This window comes from Somniosus microcephalus, chromosome 12 (assembly GCF_052327205.1).
Source record: "Somniosus microcephalus isolate GS21.2 chromosome 12, FLI_Smic_1.0, whole genome shotgun sequence".
Classification (NCBI taxonomy): Eukaryota; Metazoa; Chordata; class Chondrichthyes; order Squaliformes; family Somniosidae; genus Somniosus; species Somniosus microcephalus.
In genome coordinates, this window is record NC_140998.1 from 15,781,040 (window position 1) to 15,805,650 (window position 24,611).

The window sequence follows — 24,611 nt, forward strand, 5'->3', positions numbered from 1 at the left end:
GAGGTTGAGGAGACCTCTAAAAAGTATCTCACAATAAACACACACAAAGGCCTGTACCAGTACAATCGACTGGTTTTTGGAGTAGCATCAGCTCCAGCCATCTGGCAAAGAGCTATGGAGCAAGTCCTGCAAGGGATTCCGGGGACTCAATGCTACCTAGACGACATCCTTATAACAGGAGAAAACGACAACGAGCACCTTGCCAATTTGGAGCAGGTGCTCACTAGGCTGAAAGAACGGGGCCTACGAGCAAATCGCCCCAAGTGCGAATTTTTCCAAAATCAGATATCATATTGTGGCCACATAATTAATAAGGAAGGGTTGCATAAGTCACCTGAGAAAATTGAAGCAGTTATAAAAGCCCCAGCACCTGAAAATGTTTCACAATTGAGGTCATTCCTGGGATTAATAAATTACTATCATAAATTCTTACCGAACTTATCAACTATTCTACACCCTCTTAATGATCTTCTACACACAGGAGTGATTTGGAAATGGAACGAAGACTGTAAACGTGCCTTCCATAAATGTAAAGACTTAATCACATCCGAGAAAGTTTTGGCTCATTACAACCCATCACTACCAATCAGACTGGCGTGCGATGCATCCCCTTACGGCATAGGAGCGGTATTGTCCCATAGATTCCCTGATGGCTCGGAACGGCCGATAGCTTTTGCGTCACGCTCATTGAACTCAGCTGAGCGTAACTATTCCCAGATAGACAGGGAAGCACTCAGCCTGGTATGGGGAGTGAAGAAATTCAACCATTACCTACACGGACAAAAATTTACCTTGCTGACTGACCATCAACCCCTCATCTCCATATTCAACCCTAAGAAAGGTGTCCCCATTATGACAGCACAAAGACTACAGAGGTGGTCCCTTTTCCTAGGGGCACACCAATACAACATTGAATGCAAAGGGTCAAAACAGCATGGGAATGCTGACGGTTTATCGCGCCTGCCGTTGCCAACAATAGAAGAGGCACCTACAGTAGACCCAGTAGAGATATTCCACTCTACCATAGTGGAATGTCTACCGGTGACAAATTCTGCCATTGAAAGGGAGACCAGAAATGACCCTACTCTCTCACGGGTCTACGATTTAACAATGAAGGGATGGCCAGCACATGGCGAACCACTGTTGCCAGCATTCTCGCAAAGAAGAGAACAGCTGTCAGTGTGCCGAGGAACCTTGATGTGTGGATCCAGAGTGGTGATTCCACCCAAACTCCAGGATAAAGTGCTAAAGGAGCTTCACGATGGGCATCTGGGTGGAGTGAAAATGAAGAACCTAGCTAGGGCGTTTGTATGGTGGCCAGGTATCGATGGAGACATCGAAGACATGACCAAGAGCTGCCTAGGATGCCAGAAGGTCCAAAATGCTCCGCCACAGGCCCCTCTACATCCATGGGAGTGGCCCTCATCTCCCTGGCAAAGGGTGCACATCGACTTTGCTGGTCCATTTATGGACTCAATGTTCTTAATCGCGGTTGATGCACACTCCAAGTGGCCGGAGGTAATAAAGATGTCCTCCACCACCACGGAAAAAACCATCCCAGTATTAAGGACCATATTTGCCAGGAATGGGCTGCCGGAACAGATATGTTCTGATAATGGACCGCAATTTGTGTCCGAAGAATTCAGAAAGTTCTTAAAGAACAATGGGGTAAAGCACTACACGTCCGCCCCATACCATCCCGCCACCAATGGATTGGCTGAAAGGTTTGTCCAGACCTTTAAGAAGGCCATAAAGGCCATGGGTAATGAAGACATAAAACTTCAGCACAAGGTGGATAACTTCTTATTTGCATATAGGAATGCAACACATATGGTTACAAACCAAACTCCCGCCATGATGTTCTACAATAGAAACCTAAGATGCCGGCTGGATTTGGTCAAGCCCAACATCCGAAGGGACGTGGAGAACCGGCAGTTTCAGGGCATGAATGAAAGGCCAACTAGGGCCTTCCAGATAGGCCAACCGGTTTTGGCCCGGGACTACCGTACCGAGAAATGGCAGCCTGGAACTATCTGCACACGACTAGGACCACTGATGTATACCGTGGACATCGGAGAAAGCATAATAAGGCGCCATGCTGACCAAATCATCAAGTCATCCGAAAAGGGACAACCTACACCACCACGCTATACATCTAACGATGAAGTAGAGATACCCATATCTACCTCCGATCCGGTGATACTGGAACCCGATGAACCCGACACTGGCCTTCAAGCCGAATCAGCCTTGCCAGAAGAACCTACTACACCACCAGAAACTACTACACCCCCGAGGCGTTATCCGGACCGAGTCAGGAAGCCTCCTGAGAGACTAACTTATAATTAATTAATACAGCAATGTATATTATTTTGCATATAACATGTAATTAATAATTACTTAAAATATGATGTACTAGTTAGCTAGAAGGGGAGGAATTGTGGTGTATGTGCCTTTAAGAGCCCCAGGTGTGCGTAATGCCGGTAATTGCCACTTGGGCTATATAAGCCTGTGTATTGTGTATATCCTTTAGAACCCCCCCCCCCAGACTTGCTTAGTAAATACCTATGAACCAACTCCTGTCTTCAGTGTCTTTATCTACACATGGACACTACAGGCATGGCTGCAGTGTTCTGGCGTTGGGCACGGCTGCCGTGTTCTGGCGTTGGGCACGGCTGCCGTGTTCTGGCGTTGGGCACGGCTGCCGTGTTCTGGCGTTGGGCACGGCTGCCGTGTTCTGGCGTTGGGCACGGCTGCCGTGTTCTGGCGTTGGGCACGGCTGCCGTGTTCTGGCGTTGGGCACGGCTGCCGTGTTCTGGCGTTGGGCACGGCTGCCGTGTTCTGGCGTTGGGCACGGCTGCCGTGTTCTGGCGTTGGGCACGGCTGCCGTGTTCTGGCGTTGGGCACGGCTGCAGTGTTCTGGCGTTGGGCACGGCTGCGGTGGTCTGGCGTTGGGCACGGCTGCGGTGGTCTGGCGTTGGGCACGGCTGCGGTGGTCTGGCGTTGGGCACGGCTGCAGTGGTCTGGCGTTGGGCACGGCTGCAGTGGTCTGCCGTTGGGCACGGCTGCAGTGGTCTGGCGTTGGGCACGGCTGCAGTGGTCTGGCGTTGGGCACGGCTGCAGTGGTCTGGCGCTGGGCACAATCATGTTGGTTTGGACAAGGCCCAGAAGCTGCAACTGAAAGCTGCAATCGCGACTCTCATTTATGCATCCACTGTGGATTCTGCCCGCCAATATTAATGGGCCGAGTTCCACAGCACAGGCAGCCAAGACTTGCAAAAACTGCTCCGATTTAATATACATTCGCCTTTGCCCAGACTATGATTAGGGAGTGTTGGCAGAATTGGGGGGTGGTGAAGGAACTGTGGTTAATCAGGTTCTTCAATTGGGTGAGGTGGAATCAGCAAAGTGACCACAACAGAAGTGTGATTCCAGTCTCTCCCAGCACCCGTTAGTCTTCCTGTCTACAGTGCTGTTCCTCAGCAGGCACTGACAGCTGATGACAGGCTAGGTTCCCATCAGTTTAACGTTATATTTATGTGCTGCTGCCCAACTGTGTCAACAGTGTTCAGTAACTAAGGTCTGTAGGGGCAACAGCACAGAGAACATTGCCTGCTGTTCAAAAGCACAAAGCAAGGAGTGCCTGGGAAGGATTGACTTTTTAACCCTTTAGATAACTCCAGGGCTGTTTAATTGTTTCAGAACAGCACTGTACCAGGGCATGGAGGGTTAAATTATTCGGACAGATTGCATAAACTTGGCTTGTATTCCCTTGAGTTTAGAAGATTGAGGGGTGATCTGATTGGTGTGTTTAAAATGTTAAAAGGATTCAATTAGGGTAGATACAGAGAAACAATTTCCTCTGATGGGTGAATCCAGAACGAGGGGACATAATCTTGCAATTAGAGCCAGGCCGCTCAGGAGTGAAATCAGGAAGCACTTCCTCACACAAAGGATAGTGGAAATCTGGAATTCTTCTTTCCCCCCCCCCCCCCCCCACCCCCCCACCCCCCCAAATGGCTGTGGGTGATGCGTCAATTGGTGCTTTCAAGACTGAGATGGATAGTTTTGTAAGGTTAGAGTATCGAGTGATATGCGGCTAAAGGTGGGTAAATGGAGTTGAGATGCAGATCAGCCATGATCTGATTCAGTGGCAGAGCAGGGCCGAGGGGCTGAATGGCCTCCTTCTGTTCATATGTTCCTAGCCATTCTTCCTCCACTAGGAAAACGCAGCTTAGGAAACACGGTTTAGGTTTGTGAGAGAGCCCACTGAAAATGTAACATTCTGAGCATTTTTTTTGGACACTGAAAATTGGTCCTATTCTCAAATGGTTAACGTGTTAGCTCAGTGATGTAAGAACAAGGAGCAGGATTCGGCCACACGGCCCCTCGAGCCTGCTCCGCCATTCAATAAGATCACGGCTGATCTTCGACCTCAACTCCACTTTCCCGCCCGATCCCCATATCCCTTGATTCCCCTCGAGTCCAAAACTCAATCTATCTCTCAGCCTTGAATATACTCAACGACATCCACAGCCCTCGGGGGTAGAAAATGCCAAAGATTCACAACCCTCTTAAAAATAAATATTGATGTTGCAGTTTCTGGCTTCAGACATCAACACACCGTCGGTCACTTAAGTAACAGACGGGCCAGTGGGTAGCGTTGAGTCTGATTGTCCTGGATTGTGCTTGGCTTGCACAGGTTTAAATTTTTTTTTTTAAAGTTTATTCGTTTTTTATGGGATGTGGGCATCGCTGGCAAGGCCAGCATTTATTGCCCATCCCTAATTGCCCTTGAGAAGGTGGTGGTGAGCCGCCACCTTTAACCACTACAGTCGGTGTGGTGAAGGTGCTCCCACAGTGCTGTTAGGTAAGGACTTCCAGGATTTTGACCCAGCGACGATGAAGGATCGGCGATATACTTCCAAGTCAGGATGGTGTGTGACTTGGAGGGGAACTTGGAGGTGGGTGGTGTTCCCCTGCACCTGCTGCCCTTGTCCTTCTAGGTGGAAGAGGTCGTGGGTTTGGGAGGTGCTGCCGAAGAAGCCTTGGCGAATTGCTGCAGTGCATCTTGTAGATGGCACACACTGCAGCCACGGTACGCCGGTGGTAGAGGAAGTGAATGTTTAAGGTGGTGGATGGGGTGCCAATCAAGCTGCCTGCTTTGTCCTGGATGGTGTCGAGCTTCTTGAGTGTTGTTGGAGCTGCACTCATCCAGGCAAGTGGAGAGTATTCCATCACACTCCTGACTTGTGCCTTGTAGATGGTGGAAAGGCTTTGGGGAGTCAGGAGGTGAGACACTCGCTGCAGAATACCTAGCCTCTGACCACCTCTTGTTGCCACAGTATTTATGTGGCTGGTCCAGTTAAGTTTCTGGTCAATGGTGACCCCCCCCCCCCCCCCCAGGATGTTGATGGTGGGAGATTCGGCGATGGTAATGCCTTTGAGTATCAAGGGGCGGTGGTTAGACTCTCGCTTGTTGGAGATAGTCATTGCCCGGCATTTCTGTGGCGCAAATGTTACTTGCCACTTATCAACCCAAGCCGGAATGTCGTCCAGGTCTTGTCGCATGCGGACTGCTTCATTATCTGAGGAGTTGTGAATGGCGCTGAACACTGCAGTCACCAGTGAACATCTCCATTTCTGACCTTATGTTGGATGGAAGGTCATTGATGAAGCAGCTGAAGATGGTTGGGCCTAGGACACTGCCCTGAGGAACTCCTGCAGCGATGTCCTGGGGCTGAGATGATTGGCCTCCAACAACCTTTGAGCTAGGTCTTCTTCTAGCCAGAGGAGAGTTTTCCACGATTCCCATTGACTTCAGTTTTACTAGGGCTCCTTGATGCCACACTCAGTCAAATGCTGCCTTGATGGCAAGGGCAGTCACTCTCACCTCACCTCTGGAATTCAGCTCCTTTGTCCATGTTTGGACCAAGGCTGTAATGAGGTCGGGAACCGAGTGGTCTTGGCGGAACCCAAACTGGGCATCACTGAGCAGGTTATTGGTGAGTAAGTGCCGCTTGGTAGCACTGTCGATGACACCTTCCATCACTTTGCTGATGATTGAGAGTAGACTGATGGGGCTGGGTTGGATTTGTCCTGCTTTTTGTGGACAGGACATACTTGGGCAGTTTTCCACATTGTCGGATAGATGCCAGTATTGTAGCTGTACTGGAAAAGCTTGGCTAGAGGCGCGACTAGTTGTGGAGCACAAGTCTTCACGATAGCCGGGATGTTGTCGGGGCCCATAGCCTTTGCTGTATCCAGTGCCATTTCTTGGATTTCACGTGGAGTGAATTGAATTGGCTTCTGTGATGGTGGGGACCTCTGGAGTAGGCTGATATGGATCATCCACTCGGCACTTCTGGCTGAAGATGGTTGCAAACGATTTAGCCTTGTCTTTTGCGCTCACGTGCTGGGCTCCACCATCATTGAGGATGGGGATATTCTTGGAGCCTCCTCCTCCCATTAGTTGTTTAATAGTCCACCACCATTCACGACTAGATGTGGCAGGACTGCAGAGCTTTGATCTGATCCGTTGATTGTGGTATCTCTTAGCCCTGTCTATAGCATGCTGCTTCCGCTTTTTAGCATGCATGTAGTCCTGTGTTGCAGCTTCCCCAGGTTGGCACCTCATTTTTAGGTACACCTGTTGCTGCTCCTGGCATGCTCGTCGACACTCCTTATTGAACCAGGGTTGGTCCCCTGGCTGGATGGTAGAGTGAGGGATATGCCGGGCCATGAGGTTAGAGATTGTGGTGGAATACAATACTGCTGCTGCTGATGGCCCACAGCGACTCATGGATGACCAGAGTTGATTGTATTCCACCATTTAAGACAATCGTCGACAGTCGTGTGTGGAAACCCATTGCCACCTGCTGAGAGAGGGTCGCACATTTCAGGAAAGATGTAAAGGCCTTAGAAAGGGGACAGAGGAGGTTTACCAGGATGTTACCAGGAATGAGGGACTTCAGTTATGAGGAGAGGTTGGAAAAGTTCGGACTGTTCTCTTTGGACCAGAGAAGGTGAGCTGATAGAGTTTTTCAAGATGATGAGAGGTTTTGAGAGAGAGAAAAACTATTCCCTCTGGCGAGTGGGTCAATAACCAGGGGTCATAGAATCAAAATCATTGGAAAAAGATCTCGAGGGGAGAGGAGAAATTTTTTCATTCGGAGAGTTGTGGGGATCTGGAACGTTCTTCCTGAAAAGGTGGTGGAAGCTGATTCCATCAATAATTCTAAAAGGGAGTTGGACAGGGACTGGAGGATGATGAACTGACAGGGTCACGGACACAAAGCGGGGGTGTGGGACTAAGCACGATCGCTCTTTCACAGAGCCAGCACAGGCGCGACGGGCCGAATGGCCTCCTTCTGTGCTGTAAGTTTCTATGATTCTATGAGTGGCTTTCCATCGAAGCGGAGTTGGAGGAATCCCATTATCCCTCCACCTCCACCTCCCAGTGACTGATCTACCTCCAGGTCACGCCAGTGAGCCGGGCTGACCATCAGCCGGCCTCTGGAGCAGCGCAGAAGTACGTGTCGATTACTGAGTTGGCCTCGGAGGGCTGACTGGCCCAATCTGCTATGTGATGGTGAATATACAGGGAGAAACCGCCTACCTGATCCTCCGTTAACGCTCGCTCTCCACCTGGGGTAGTGTAACCCTGTGGTTCAAGTTCCTCGGGAGACCCAATAATTAAAGTTATTGTTTAGAATTGGTCTGATTGGAGGTATTTATAATAATTCCTCGTAGTGGCTTGCCATAGAAAGTGGACTAAAAGCGGAATTACTGCTTGTGTTTTTAATGAAGTTGGGGAACCACTCTCTCTCTCTCTCTCTCTCTCTCCCCTCTAATAGTTCTGATCCAGAACGATGGCCTGTATCTTAGAATTTGAGCTCAACCACTGGAGTCAATCCAGGAGAAACCTCTTCACACAAAGGGCTGTGAGAATGTGGAACACATTGCCCAAAAGGCCATCGGTGCAAAATGAATAAGGTGTTTCTGACATGAATCAGTCATTCATGAAATAATACTGAGCAGCCTGTGGGTGGCGCTGTCCAGGGAGAGTATAAATACTCGGGCACGGGCCCAGCTTGCGCAGGACATTCTTAACAGGAACTAGTGAAGGACACAACTAGACCTCCATGTTGTAAAACAGTTGATTAAAGCTTTGTTTAACGCTTAGACCGAGTGCCTAGTAGTTTTCTTACGTCAGTTTCTATCATCGACAATGCCTCAGGAAATGAGGCTTTAGGGATATGGAGAAAAGCCAAGGAACTGGTTTAAAAAACAAAAAACAAATTGGAACTGCCCTGGCGAACAACAATGGCGGAGCTGGCTGGATGGGCTGAATTGCCTCTTCCTGTTCCCAGGAGTTATTTAGGAAACGAGTGGGCGGAGGGAGCTGGGTTAACAGGATTAGTGCGAAGAAACTTGGTGGTCGTTGTGTCGGACTCCAGCTGGGAAAAGCCTCGCGCACATTTTCCTGAGACGGGTTGCTATTCAGCTTGTGTGTTTAGTCTGTCAAAGAAGGCCAGGGTCCGCTAGCGGGGTGGCTGCTGTTGTGGTTGAAATAAAGACACTTAACTGTTTGGTCTCCTCGTAGTGGCTCGCCATAGAAAGTGGACTAAAAGCGGAATTACTGCTTGTGTTTTTAAACAGACCTGCTTTCCAGTGAACGGGTTCACCTGCTGTGTTGCTTTTCACCCAAATTAAATCATTCACATTTGGTGAATTTGAGGCAGAATGCGTGTGGCCAATGGGGTGCACGGTGATGGAAACGTGATGCACACCACTTGTTGGTCTGTTCCCGCGTTATTCAGTTCTTTTAGATCCAAGCTGCCTGCTGCTGCCTTTGGATAACAGGGCCTTATCGCAAATCGTACACGTGACGTGTCTCTAGTGTAGGTTCAGAGGCAAAAGAAAGGACTTGCATTTCTACAGCACCTTTCGCGATCTCTGGACGTCCCAGAGCCCTTTACAGTCAATGAAGCATTTTTTTGAAGTGTGGTCACTGTTGTAATGTAGGAAACGCGGCAGCCAATTTGCGCACAGCAAGCTCCCACAAACAGCAATGTGATAATGACCAGATAATCTGTTTATAGTGAGGGATAAATATTGGTCAGGAGCTCTCCTACTCTTCTTCGAAATAGTGGCATGTGATCTTTGATGTCCACCCGATCAGGTCTTAAAATCTGCAGGGCGAAGGGTGGTGGGGGACGAGGTTCGAGGGGCGGTGGGGGGTCCAGGGGGGGGCGGGGGGGTCCAGGGGGGGGCGGGGGTCGTCGAGGGGGGGTGGGAGCAAGGTTCAAGGGGCGGTGGCGGGCGAGGTGTGGGGGGCGAGGGTCGAGGGGCGGTGGGGGTGTCGAGGGGAGTAGTTTCACATTTTGAGTTCTCGAGTAACAGCAGGTTTACTCTGAAACCCAAAGTTTTTAATTGGCAGGTTGCTGGCGCGGTTCCGATGAGCGATTCGGTTGAAGGCAGCGTTGGAATACGGCTCCATTAAAACCAGAGCTGAAATGGAGATTAGCTTCTGAATTTACCGCTCCGATGTACAGTGGCCTTGAGCTGTGGCACAGTACAGTCATTGCTGGTACCAGGAAAGTTAATGAGTAGCACGGGAGCAAACAGTGGCAGTGTAGGAAAACAGGCCTGTGCTTTAACGTAGAGTGGAAGGACCACTAGGTGAATTAAAACAAGCAAATTCCTCTCTGCCGTGGCTCAGTGGGCAGCGCTCTCGCCTCTACGTCAGAAGGTCGTGGGTTCAAGTCCCGCTCCAGAGACTGGAGCACAGTAATCCAGGCTGACACGTGCAGTGCTGAGGGAGTGCCGCACTGTCGGAGGTGTCGTCTTTCGGATGAGACGTTAAACCGAGGCCCCGCCTGCTCTCTCGGGTGGGAAGTAAAAGATCCCATGGCCACTATTTCCAAGAAGAGCAGGGAGTTATCCCCGGAGTCCTGGCCACTATTTATCCCTCAGACAGCAGCACTAAAACAGATGATCTGGTCATTATCACATTGCTGTTTGTGGGAGCTTGCTGTGCGCAAATTGGCTGCCATGTTTCCCACATTACAACAGTGACTACACTTCAAAAAATACTTCATTGGCTGTAAAGGGCTTTGGGACGTCCTGAGGTTGTGAAAGGCGCTATAGAAATGCAAGTCTTGCTTTTCTTTTTTCCCTGGTCTCCATAGATGTTCTGGAAGCACTTTTACATTACCTACCTGCCTATCTAGGGAAAGTGATCTGCTCACATCACTCTCCCGCCCGGTGTCACATTAGGACTCCGCTGTGGAGAGTGTAAAGAGGAGCATCAAGTTTAGTGAATCTCCATTGCTGAACAGAGAGACACTTGTGCTCACGAAGGGAATTCTCCCCCTCCCCCATCTGCCATTGACCCCACTCCTGTAATGTCATAAATACCTTTCTACTGGTCATTGAAAAACATTAGCCGGGTGAGGGAGAATCTCCTTGTTGCTTCTTTCAGTGGGTAAATATTCAGGCTACTGAGGCTATATCCATGCCAACATTTAACAGAAAGATGATGGGGGTCAGAAGGTAACATTCTCTCGCCTCCCTACAAGTTTTTGTACTTTATTTATATATACATAAAAGGCAGTCCCTCCGGAATCATTTGTGCTTTGCGCACTGTTCCAATTTGCCTTGGATTGATTAGAGCTAAAGATTCTGTCCAGACCAGAACCCCACACGTTTTTTTTTTTAAGTGCTTTTGAAAGAGCAGGAGAGCGGGACTGAGTGGATCGCTCTTTCAAAGAGCCGGCACAGGCATGATGGGCCGAATGGCCTCTTTCTGCGCTGCAAGATTCTACATTGACATTTCACGTTTTCTTTTTTTAAGGTTGGCCAGCAACCCTTAAACTTTACTGTTCCTGTCATAACACTGCCTGGGACCTCAAATTGACAAATTGGTTAAAAACTTCTGATGTTCCCGGTGCTGCCTGATTTGATTTTCAGCCAAAATATCGACTAGAAATTGGTTGAGATGAGCCAATCTCACCTGGTAATAGGGTGTGAAATAACCCCAGTGAGTGAAGGGCAAAATAGAGGTGTCAAAGCACTGTTGGGCGACTTGGAGCCTCTCCTTTTAGGCCGCAAATGGTGTAGGGGGATTCCAGAAAGGAGACAATAACCAAGAGGTTCGCCCTCAAAATTAAAAAAAAAGTACTCTATTTCGGGGGAAGGATGGGCAGAAATGAAGAATTAGGAGCAGGAGTAGGCCACGCGTCCCTTTGAACCTGCTCCGCCGTTTAATAAGATCATGGCTGGTCCTCTACCTCGACTCCGCTTTCGTAGAGTTGAGGTAGAGGACCTCATATCAATGGATTCCATTAATATCCATAAATTTATCAACCTCTGTCTTGAATATACTCAACGACTGAACATTCACAGCCCTTTGTGCATGCTCTTTGATTTATTCACATTTCCAATTTTTTTTTTTTCAATTTAGGGACCCAAGGCCGACGAACCAAAGAGTCAACAAGCACGTCAACAATGATGTCAACTTGCGTGTTCAGAACCTGACCATATTAGTCAGGCACATAAAGAACTACTACCAGGTACGTACCTCCGGGACTGCACCCAGCTTCCGGCCTCTTGTGGTTTTGTCTTTTTGTGAAGGACGCGTTGCCAGATGTAAGCGATATTTCTGTTCTCTTTCACACACCTCCTCCCCCCACTTCCTGTTGTACTGAGCGAACTCTCTCAGATTCAGACTCTGAAAATGTCTGTTCACTCTGCTTATTTTTTTAATGAGCATTAAACAAGGTGATGGCATTTAAAACAAACTCCCAAATTCATCATCCAAACTGTATACATGCATGCCTACTGAATTGGGGCTGTAAAGTTAGTTAGCATTTGAGAAACTTTTATCTATGTCTCCTTTCCTCCTATCCCGAGTCCTCCCAGGGTACAGCTCCACAAGCCGCAGGTGCCCTTCAGCACCTCGCCATTCTTTCAGTGCGAGCCTAAACGGGCGTGTCACGATACAATTTGACCACTGTGAAAACGCTATCAACCATCATTTCCCAATGTTCATGCATACCATTTCCATCGGGGGAGGGATTGTGTCACTGGGATTGTGATCAGGCCCAGGAATGCTGACTTCCCCCAATCCCAGGAGTGCTGGTGAATTGTTACACCAGTACCCCAGTACTAACACAACAGCCAATCCCAGGAGTGCTGGCGAATTGTTACACCAGTACTAACACAACAGCCAATCCCAGGAGTGCTGGCGAATTGTTACACCAGTACCCCAGCATTAACACAACAGCCAATCCCAGGAGTGCTGGCGAATTGTTACCCCAGTACTAACACAACAGCCAATCCCAGGAGTGCTGGCGAATTGTTACACCAGTACTAACACAACAGCCAATCCCAGGAGTGCTGGCGAATTGCTACACCAGTACTAACACAACAGCCAATCCCAGGAGTGCTGGCGAATTGCTACACCAGTACTAACACAACAGCCAATCCCAGGAGTGCTGGCGAATTGTTACACCAGTACCAACACAACAGCCAATCCCAGGAGTGCTGGCGAATTGCTACACCAGCATTAACACAACAGCCAATCCCAGGAGTGCTGGCGAATTGCTACACCAGTACTAACACAACAGCCAATCCCAGGAGTGCTGGCGAATTGTTACACCAGTACTAACACAACAGCCAATCCCAGGAGTGCTGGCGAATTGTTACACCAGTACTAACACAACAGCCAATCCCAGGAGTGCTGGCGAATTGCTACACCAGCATTAACACAACAGCCAATCCCAGGAGTGCTGGCGAATTGCTACACCAGTACTAACACAACAGCCAATCCCAGGAGTGCTGGCGAATTGCTACACCAGTACTAACACAACAGCCAATCCCAGGAGTGCTGGCGAATTGCTACACCAGTACCAACACAACAGCCAATCCCAGGAGTGCTGGCGAATTGCTACACCAGTACCAACACAACAGCCATAGGCCAGGAATCAAACTGGAGACTTTCTGGTCTGCACAGTACAGGTGCATGTCACATTTAGCAACTGAACTGAACCTGTGTTTCTCTCCAGGCAAAACTTTGTTTTCTCCCCACCATCTCTCTTTTCCACCCCCCCCCCCCCCCAAATACAAGTTGCCATGAACTATTCCTTTACAGAGCAGACATGCTGCCTGCTCCCAGACCGTGCCCGTGACACCCTCCTTTGTTTCCAATCATAAGTGTGGCTCACCTGGGATCTTCCTCTTTGCTGTTCAAAACCAATTTCCAGTAGATACTTGGCGTTGGCCGGAAATGAATTCCGGTTGTCTCGGGAGCAGTATTGGGATATATACGTGACCCAGGAGCAGTGCAGAACGAGCCCTTCATTCTGTCCTCATAACCTCCCCAGCGCTTCCCCTTCATTCATTGATTCTACACATTTGGAGGAGCAGACTTGAGCCCAAGCTGGCTTTGCCCAGAGGCTCGAGTACAACATAAGCTGTTACTTCATAGATCTGCTGTCCTGGCCAAAATTTATCCCTCAACCAACATCACTTAAAAAAAACAGATGAACTGGTCATTATCACATTTCTGTTCATGGGAGCTTGCTGTGCGCAAATTGGTTGCTTCGTTTCCTACATGGGGGTGCAAGATCAGAGAGACCTGAGGGTGTTTGTGCACAAATCTGAAGCTGGCAGGACAGGTTCACAAAGCAGTTAATAAAGTATATGGGATCCTGGGCTTTATAACTAGAGGCAGAGTACAAAAGCCAGGAAGTGATGCTAAACCTGTATAAAACACTAGTTCGGCCCCAGCTGGAGTATTGCGTCCAGTTCTGGGCACCGCACTTTAGGAAGAACATGAAGGCTTTGGAAAGGGTGCAGAAGAGATTTACTAGAATGGTTCCAGTGATGAGGGATTACAGTTACATGGATAGACTGGCAAAGCTGGGGTTGTTCTCCTTGGAGCAGAGAAGGCCAAGAGGAGATTTGATGGAGGCGTTTAAAATCATGAAGGGTTTAGATAGAGTAAATAAGGAGAAACTGTTTCCAATGGCTGAAGGGTCGATAACCAGAGGACACAGATTTAAGGTGATTGACAAAAGAACCAGAGGCGACATGAGGAAAAACCTTTTTACGCAGTGAATTATCTGGAATGCACTTCCTCTATCAAAACACTTCAATCAAATCTCCTCTTGGCCTTCTCTGCTCCAAGGAGAACAACCCCAGCTTCTCCAGTCTATCCATGTAACTGTAATCCCTCAACCCTGGAACCATTCTAGTAAATCTCTTCGGCACCCTCTCCAAAGCCTTCATGTTGTTCCAAAAGTGCGATGCCCAGAATTGGACACAATACTCCAGTTGGGGGTCAAACTAGTGTTTTGATAGTGTGGTGGATACAGATTCAATAGCCGCTTTCAGCAAGGAATTGGCTAAATACTTGAAAGAGAAAAAATTGCGAGGATATGGGGAAAGAGCAGGGGAGTGGGATTAATTAGAACACTCTTCCAAAGAGCTGGCGCAGACTCGATGAGCCAAATGGCCTCCTTCTGTGCTGTACTATGATTACAACAGTGACTACACTTCAAAAAAAGTACTTCATTGGCTGTAAAGCGCTTTGCGACGTCCAGTGGTCGTGAAAGGTGCGGTATAAATGCAAAGTCTTTCTTTTCTAAACGACGCACTTGCTGTGAGTGCACAGCGTGTTAAAGTGAATGCGTGATGACTTTCTCGGGAGAAATCCTGCCACATGCGCGGTATGGAGTTGGGCACGAGTAATAGAATGATCAGTTGGACTCAACAAAGCCTCAGTGTTTGCCATGACTGTATGTGGCAGGCAGCTTCAATAGCTCATTTGCATCCTGGAAGTCTATTATGGGACTGTTACTTTTATTACAAGGCTGTTGTGTGGAGGAAGTTTCAGCTTCTGATTTCTTAGCCACAGTGTTGATGGCTTGGCACAGTTCCTCCTTGGTACTGCCAACTGTACACATACAAATGGGGGAATGTAGCGGCCTTGGCCCATGCACGGTAGTTCAGTTTGTAGACGAGGTACAAACGGGACAAGGAGCCTCGAGGTTGCTTGTACCCTATGTGAATACCATCGACTGCAGGAGCACAGTTAGAATGAAAGACTTGAATTTATAAAGCGTGTAATGTAGTCACTTGTTGTAATGTAGGAACTGAGGCAGCCAATTTGTGCACAGCAAGCTCCCACAAACAGCAATGTTGCAATGACCAGATCATCTGTTTTTGTTATGTTGATTGAGGTATTTGACAGCACTTTTTTGTGGGTTTCACAGTCTCAGGAGACGAGCACCACCTCCAGCCACCAAAAGGGCAGATTAGAGTCTGTTTTCTAACTCCATTCTACGCATTCTTGCAGATGCTGCCCTTTTATTTTTTGTAAATCTCTCGTGTATTTAAAAAAAAAAAAAAAAATGTTTCCCCCTCCATTCTGCAACTTTGCCGAGCCACTAATTACCATCTCGGTAAGTTGTGTGCGCCAGCATGGAGGGGAGTTTGGGCAGAGGCTGCAAAGTAGCTTTGCTGTATATTTGGGTGTAATGTTTTTATCGGGGAGAGCAGGGACACGAGGAACTCTCCTCTGGGAAACTGCAGCAACGCTGCCACCGACGCATTGAAATTGAGGGACAAATGGAGGAGCTCGTTCTGTGCTTTTAATGTGGTCTGACATTTACTTACGCTGCACATGGACCACATCGATGGCGTGTGAATCAATTGCCAGTTCCATTTTCAGTTTGTCATCGAGTGATGCCAAGGGTCTTGCAAGGGAAGTTGGTTAATATAGAGGGTGTCACCCACTCAAAATGGAGTGTGTAGCAAGCCCCGTGGGTGTTTTCTTTCACCACCTGTGTAAAGCATTGTTGGTTTCCCTTTCCGTTTTATGCCGCAGTGTTGTTGTGAATATGGGATTTAGATCAATGTAACGTCTCCCTGGGGCAAAGTCAGCTGTCTAGACTAGAATTCCATCCCTAAACCGCTCCGCCTCCCTCTCCTCCTTTTAAGACCCTCCTTAAAACCTAACTCCTTGACCAAGCTTTTGATCACCTGTCCTAATATCTCCTTATGTGGCTCGGTGTCGAGTTTTGTCTGATTTACACTCCTGTGAAACGCCTTGAGACATTTTACTATGTTAAAGGCGCCATATAAATGCAAGTTGTTGCTGTTGGGGATCCAGTTACGTCCTACTTATTGCTCTGTGTCTTTGGAGCATCTGCTTAAGATGTTGCTGGAGTTGGGACCGAGGCCCTTGACCAAGGGTAGCCCTAGTTTAATTGTGATTCAGTAACTGGCCTTGTTTAAACAATAAACTGATGCAAATGAGGGATCGCTGTTGTCACAAGAGGTGGCGTGGGGAAGCGGAGAGACAGAGAATGTTGTGTAACTGGCTCACCTTTGCATGTGAAACAGTTCCATAAATAATGCTTCAGCTATGACATTATAATACAACTACGCACATGGATGTCACACTTGAGAGTGTAGGGAGACTGAAGATTGGTTGTATAATTGGAAATGGTTGTATAATTGGAAATGCACACCAGACCTATCGGCATCTGATAACCATCTCCACTCCGCCTCGGCAATCCTCTTCAGCCACCACATCCCAGCCTCTGTTATGCATGTCTCCCCAAAATTCCCGCAACCCCATCAGTGGCAGAGACTTCAGCGACCGTGGGCTTTGCTCTAGGATCCCCCTGGACCCCTCTGCCTTGCAGCCTCTCACCTCCCCGTCTAACAGCTCCTCAGCAGTCCCCTCTTTCAGCACGTTCTCTGTCAGCTCCTGTCACTCGTATGTCATTTACTGTTTGCTCTCCTCCAATCTCTTTTCACAACACTTTGTTGGACAAAAGATGTTTGACAAGTGTTCCTGATGTCTCGGGTGTCGAACCTTATTGGAGTGCCTGAGTCACTCATTCATGTAACTCTTCCTGTGTCATTACTCTTGTGAATTGAATTTTACAAGATCTGAATTTGCCAGATTTCTACAAATGTTTGTGTTTAGACTCATTGGGGAAACCCCACCTTAATTCGATAGTACTGGGTAACTGCACTGTTGAGGGTCACACTGAACCATCAAGCGGGCACTAGATTTGGTCCCTGGCCTTTGGTGCATTAGCTAATCTCCGCTGGGGTGGTGGTAGGGGTGCTATAATTGGCTAGAATTAGCGATAAGGTAGTGTAGTAGTTGTTACTGGACTGGTAATCTAGAGACCTGGACCAATAACAGAGAATGAGTTCTAATCTTACCATGGTAGTTTGATAATTTGAATTTCAGTTTAAAAACAAAAACATCTTGGTAATAAAAAGTCACCATGAAACTGTCGGAGTGTCGTTAAAACCCAACTGGTTCACTCATGTCCTTCAGGGAAGGAACCCGGTCTGGGCCTATATGTGACTCCTGTCCCACACCAATGTGGTCGATACTTAACTGCTCTCAGTAGCCACTCAGTTGTAGCAAACCGCTATTGGGCAACTAGGAATGGGCAATAAATGCTAGCCTTGCCAGCGACGTCCACATCCCGAGAATGATTCAGAATTAAAATTTGCCTCAGTGCCCTGGCTCGAGGTGAGGAAAATTGTTCAGGTTTCCGGATCATGATCGCTATCCAGTGACTCCAGTGGGAGCATCTGGTGAGTGCAGGGTTGGGGGCTGCTATGAAGGTAGAGTTGTCTGCATGAATTACTGGTTACTTGAGTAAGACACCAGAAGGTAACATAGGAACAGGAGGAGTCCATTCAGTCCCTTGAGCATGTCTCGCCATTTAACATAGGAACAGGAGGAGTCCATTCAGCCCCTTGAGCATGTCTCGCCATTTAACATAGGAACAGGAGGAGTCCATTCAGCCCCTTGAGCATGTCTCGCCATTTAACATAGGAACAGGAGGAGTCCATTCAGCCCCTTGAGCATGTCTCGCCATTTAACATAGGAACAGGAGGAGTCCATTCAGCCCTTTGAGTGTGTCTCACCATTTAACATAGGAACAGGAGGCGTCCATTCAGTCCCTTGAGCATGTCTCGCCATTTAACATAGGAACAGGAGGAGTCCATTCAGCCCTTTGAGTGTGTCTCGCCATTTAACATAGGAACAGGAGGAGTCCATTCAGTCCCTTGAGCATGTCTCGCCATTTAACATAGGAACAGGAGGAGTCCATTCAGCCCCTTGAGCATGTCTCGCCATTTAACATAGGAACAGGAGGAGTCCATTCAGTCCCTTGAGCATGTCTCGCCATTTAACATAGGAACAGGAGGAGTCCATTCAGCCCCTTGAGCATGTCTCGCCATTTAACATAGGAACAGGAGGAGTCCATTCAGTCCCTTGAGCATGTCTCGCCATTTAACATAGGAACAGGAGGAGTCCATTCAGCCCCTTGAGCATGTCTCGCCATTTAACATAGGAACAGGAGGAGTCCATTCAGTCCCTTGAGCATGTTCCACCATTCAATGAAATCATGGCTCAACTGTATCCGAACCATCCTCCCGCCTTGGCTCCATATCCTTGGCTAGCAAAAATGCATCGATCTCTGAATTAAAATTATCAATTGACCGAGCGTCGACTACTTTTAGTGGGAGAGTTTTCCACCCTTTACGTGAAGAAGTGTTTCCTAACTTCTCTCCTGAATGGCCTGGCTCTGATTTTAAGGTTATGTCCCCTTGTCCTAGACTTCTCACCGCCCCCCCACCGGCGGAAGAAATTTCTATCCACCCTACCAATTCCTTTCAAAATCCTAAAAACCTCAATCAAATCTCCCCTTAGCCTTCTATATACCAGGGATTAGAAGGCTGGTTTATGTAATCGCTCCTCCTAATCTAACCCTTGGAGTGCTGGTAACATTCTGGTGAATCTGCGCTGCACTCCTCCCAAGGCCAATAAATCCTACCTCAGGTGCGGTGCCCAGAACTGTACACAGTGCTCCAGATGTGGTCTAACCAGGGCTTTGTACAGCTATAGCGAAACGTCCTCCCCTTTATATTCTAGCCCTCTATTTAGAAAGGCTAACACTCCATTGGCCTTTTCGATTATTTTTTGTACCTGGCCCACCGCATTTTAGTGATCTGAGTGCAGGGATCCCCAAATCTCTTTAGACCTTCACCGTTCCGAGCTTTTTGCCTGGGTCACATAGAATTCATTGCACACACAACTTAACCAGCCCACGCTATCTCTGTACTCTCTTAATCTTCAAAAGGTCATTCGTGCAGTTGTTTGCTGGCAAAATTGCTGCCTGACCCTTTTACTGGCACAATGTGGAACCCAGCATTGATCTCCAACTTCAGGGGAGAAAAGGGCTTCAGTCAACCAAACCCGGCTTCCTTTCTGACGGATCTCTCAAGGACGCAGAAAGAGATTGGCCCGATAATTTTTCCTTTCTCTGCATGAGGGTGAGACGGGCAAGGTGGCATTTATTGTCCAAACCCTTAACTGGGCTGAGTGGCTTGTTGGGTCACTTTTCAGAGGGCGTTGAGTCAATCACCTAGTGTAGATCAGAGTCATGCGCAGGCCAGACTGGGTAAGGACGGCAGGTTCCCTTTGCTGAAGTAGTGATGAACCAGTTGGGTTTTTATGACATTCCGGTAGCTTTCATGGTAATTTTCAGTGTCCGCTGTGGCTGAGGGAGTGCTGCACTGTCTGAGGGTACCGTCTTTCGGATGAGTCGTTGAACCGAGGCCCCGTCTACCATCTCATGGGACTATTTCGCAGAAGAGCAGGGGCATTCTCCCCGGTGTCCTGGTCAATATTTATCCCCCAATCAACACCACTAAAACAGATTATCTGGTCATTGTCACATTGCTGTTTGTGGGAGCTTGCTGTACCCAAATTGGCTGCCACGTTTCCTACATCACAACAGTGACAGCACTCCAAAAGTACTTCATTGGCTGTAAAGGGCTTTGGGGCATTCGGTGGTCGTGAATGGCGCTATAGAAATGCAAGTTTCTTTTTCTTTTCCTGGTGCCAGCCCACATTTACTAGACTTTTTGAATTCAGTTTCACAAATAGTTTGTCATGGTGGGTAATGAATTCTGGATTGATGGGTCCAGCGGCATAAACATTACACCACCGTACCCATGAGGGTAACGATAAGCCCAAACTTTCAGCTCGTATTGTCCCATGAAGGCCTGTTGTAATGTTATCTATCTATCTATCTCTCTCTCTCTCTCTCTCTCATATCTTAAATATACAATAATAGATACAGTAGGAAGTAGCAATTGTTGTAAATGATGTATGCGGATGGATTTACGCTCATTAACCACTTGTGAGATCTTCCTTTTGGGGTCAGTGAGATTACTTTGTGCAAATTTGTAGAATTGTCTTGCAGTCTCTCGGGTCAAATGGAATTAATTGCACATAAAACTTAATCAACCCACGCTATCTCTGTACTCTCCCTTTAATCTTTAAAAGACTTTTTGTGCAGTCGGCTGCCAACAAAAATTGGTGCTTGATCCCTTTTTGAATGGGCAGGATTAGCGTGAAGAATGAAGGTTTCAAGCTGCATTGACTCATACATGAGGAATACAAATTATCTGGGATGAACGAGCATTTAATGATATAGTGAAGCTCTACCTCGCTAGATAAAACTGGCATTCTGTTCATCAAAGCAGCGCTCTGATATTGGAGGAGGTGGGGAGTGCATGTCATTTTAATACAGCCTTCATTCATGCCAACTGGCTTTTGCTTCTCTCAGAGCCATTTGAAAAGCATATTCAATGTCACAAGTGGGTTCTAAGAGATTGGACTGAGGGTTACATCTGAGTTAGTAGGCCGTGAGCACACTATCTAGGCTGGCACTCCCAATGCAGTACTGAGGGTCGAGACTTTAAACAAAGGCTCCATCTCGGGTGGATGTAAAAGATTCCGCGGCCACTATTTCGAAGAAGAGCAGGGGGAGTTCTCCCCGTTGTCCTGGGGCCAATATTTATCCCTCAGCCAGCAGCACTAAAACAGATTATCTGGTCATTGTCACATTGCTGTTTGTGGGAGCTTGCTGTGCGCAAATTGGCTGCTGCATTTCCTACATTACAACAGTGACTCCACTTCAAAAGTACTTCATTGGCTGTAAAGTGCTTTTGGGATTTCCTGAGGTGGTGAAAGACGCTATATAAATGCAAGTCTTTCTTTTCTTTCAAAGACGAGGCATTTGGCCTGGGCGTTGATGAAGCCCTTTTCCAGCTTCATGATTTGACTGCCCTAGCCCTGAACTCGTACCTTTGTCCAGTTTCCCTCCTCATGCCTTCACCGAGCATATCTTGTCCATGAGACGCACCTCCTGCTCTTTTCCCACTAAACTGCTGATCACCCAGTTTCTCTTCCTGGCCTCAACACTAGCTGATATCGTAAATGGTTCCCTCTCCTCGGGTGCTGTCCCCCTCCCTTTCAAATCTGCCGTCATCACCCCCTCAAAAAAAAAAACAAACAAAAAAAAAAAAACCCCACCCTTGGCCCCTCCGTCCTTGCAAACTACCGCCCCATCTCCAACCTCCCTTTCCTCTCGGGTCCTTGAATGTGTTGTCGTCTCCCAAATCCGTGCCCATCTTTCCCGCAACTTCATGTTTGAATCCCTCCAATTGGATTTCTGCCCCTGCCACAGCACTGAAACAGCTCTTCTCAAAGTCACAAATGTCATCCTATGTGACTGTGACCGTGGTAAACTATCCCGTCTCATCTTGCTTGACCTGTCTGCAGCCTTTGACACAGTTAACCACACCACCCTCCTCCAACCCCTCTCCCCCGTCGTCCAGCTGGGTGGGAGTGCCCTCGCCTGGTTCCATTCTTTTCTGTCCAGTCGTAGCCAAAGAATCAACTGCAATGGCTTCTCTTCCCGCTCCCGCACCATTACCTCTGGCGTCCCCCAAGGATCTATCCTTGGCTTCCTCTTATTTCTCATCTACATGCTGCCCCTCCGCAACATTATCTGAAGATGAGATCAGTTTCCACTTGTACGCTGACGACACCCAGCTCTATCTCACCACCATCTCTCTCTCTCAGCCCCTCCACTGCCTCTCTGTTGTCAGACTGCTTGTCCGATATCCAGTCCTGGGTGAGACATAATTACCTCAAATTAAATATTGGGAAGAACAAAGCCTTTGTCTTCGGTCCCCACCTCCAAACTCCATTTCCCTAGCCACTGACTCTATCCCTCTCCCTGGTCACTATCTGAGGCTTAATCAGACTGCTCACAACCATGGCATCCTGTTTAACCCTGAGCTGAGCTTCTGACCACATATCCTCTCCATCAACAAGAGTGCCTGCATCCACTTCTGTACTGGCCTTGGAGGCGGTGCAACGAAGGTTCACTAGATTGATCCATGGGATGAGAGGGTTGCCCTATGAGGAGAGATTGTGTCGAATGGGCCTACACTCTCTGGAGTTTAGAAGAATGAGAGGTGATCTCATTGAAACATACACGATTCTGAGGGGGATTGACAGGGTAGATGCCGAGAGGTTGTTTCCCCTGGCTGGAGTGTCTAGAACTAGGGGGCATAGTCTCCGGATAAGGGGTCGGCCATTTAAGACCGAGATGAGAAATTTCTTCACTCAGAGGGTTGTGAATCTTTGGAATTCTCTACCCCAGAGGGCTGTGGATGCTGAGTCGTTGAGTATATTCAAGGCTGAGATCGATAGATTTTTAGACTCTTGGGGAAAACGAGGGATATGGAGGTTAGGCAGGAAAGTGGAGTTGAGGTCGATGATCAGCCATGATCTTATTGAATGGCGGAGCAGGCTCGAGGGGCCGAATGGCCGACTCCTGCTCCTAATGCTTATGTTCTCTGCTCCTCAGCTCATCTGTTGCTGAAACCCTCATCCATGCCTTGGTTACCTCCAGATTTGACTTTTCCAATTCTCTCCTGACCAGCCCCCTAGTTTCCACCCAACGAAAACTTCAACTCCTCCAAAGCCCAGCTGCCCGTATCCTACACTGAGCAGCCACCTTCTAAAGGAAACCCTTTACTCCTTGTTCTACTTGCACCTTGAAAGTAATGAATCAGCTGTGAAATCCTTTGGGATGTCGCAATGGCCTGAAAGGTGCTTTATAAAATTAAACCTCTCCTTCACCGCCCCCCCCCCCCCCCCCCCCCCCGCTTCCTATAATAGCACAAAGATTACCCGACCACCTGTCGATCCCAATTCCAAAATCTCTGGATTGGGAACTGAATCTAGGTTGATTTACGTCATACCAAATGCTGTTAAAATTGCCGTGAACATTTTCCTGATGCGGCAAGATCTTTTTTCTCTCTCTCTCTCTCTCTCTTTCTTCCCTCGCTCCCAATAATTTGATGAACAAGGAGTGAGTACTTTTAGATTCTCGAATGTGAAGGGTTTCAGTGCACGGTAATCAGTATGGTGTAGGCTCACTTCCTCAAACTGTAAGAAATGTGTGTAAATTGATAGAAGTACACGGATTATATAGTGAAAAATTAGACCAAATTATAGACAGCTCTGAAGGGTACAAGTCGGCAGCTACATTTACAGGCATAATGGGCTGTCCTATCCCCCAGGGCTGAGAGTGGATAATACTGTAATTGTAGGGGAGTAACTAAAGCTCCTGGGTTCCATATGAACTGGATGTTAAGTGAAGAGTTTACAGGTACTATTTGAAAATGAATTGTAATTGTAAATTTAAAATCTGCAGAACTCTGCTCAGTGCAGACACTGACCCGTTGAACAACCCCTTGATTGACCGAGGCTCGTGTGGAGCACAAGTGCCGGCACAGACCACTTGGGCTGAATGGCCAGTTTCTGTGCTGTAGACATAGAAACATAGAAGATAGGAGCAGGAGTAGGCCATTCAGCCCTTCGAGCCTGCTCCGCCATTCAGCGAGATCATGGCTGATCATCCAAACCCTAGCACCTGGTCCCCACACCGACAGCCATCCCACCCAAGCCCTATCCCCGTAACCCTGTAACCCCACGTATTTAATCCCCCCTAACACTAAGGGTCAATTTATCATGGCCAATCAACCTAACCCGCACATCTTTGGACTGTGGGAGGAAACTGGAGCACCCGGAGGAAACCCACGCAAACACGGGGAGAATGTGCAAACTCCACACAGACAGTCACCCGAGGCCGGATTTGAACCCGGGTCCCTGGCGCTGTGAGGCAACAGTGCTAACCACTATGCCACCGTGCTGTAACTTGATGTATTGGCCAAGGATTTCTCAGCTCCCCCCTGCTCTTAAGATTAGAGCTAGGCTATTTAGGAGGGAAATCAGGAAGCATTTTTCACAAGAGGACAGTAGCAATCTGGAATTCTCTTTCCTCCCCGCCCCCCCCTCCCCCTCCCAAAGGGCTGTGGATGTTGGCGGACAGTTGGAGCTTTCAAGACTGAGCTCGATCAATTTTTGTTGAGTGAGAAATATGGAGCAAAGGCAGATAAATGGAGTTGAGGTACAGATTGGCCATGATCTGATTGACTGGCAGGCCAGGCTCGAGGGGCTGAGTGGCCTCCTCCTGTTCCTATGTAACAGGCTTGAGGGGCTGAATGGCCTCCTCCTGTTCTTATGTAACAGGCTCGAGGGGCTGAATGGCCTACTCCTGTTCCTATGTAACAGGCTCGAGAGGCTGAATGGTCTCCTCCTGTTCCTATGTAATGGGCTCAAGGGGCTGAGTGGCCTCCTC

At 48.2% G+C, this 24,611-nt stretch overlaps 1 protein-coding gene across 1 annotated transcript in view; it reads left to right on the forward strand.

Moving 5' to 3' along the window:
• The window catches only part of LOC147109044 (protein Daple-like), a 311,247-nt gene that overhangs the window by 23,531 nt on the left and 263,105 nt on the right, over nucleotides 1-24,611 (forward strand). The window contains exon 3 of the mRNA XM_086002608.1: nucleotides 11,465-11,573. Within this exon, the coding sequence (XP_085858734.1) occupies nucleotides 11,465-11,573 (109 nt within the window). The remainder of the gene's footprint in view (nucleotides 1-11,464; nucleotides 11,574-24,611) is intronic.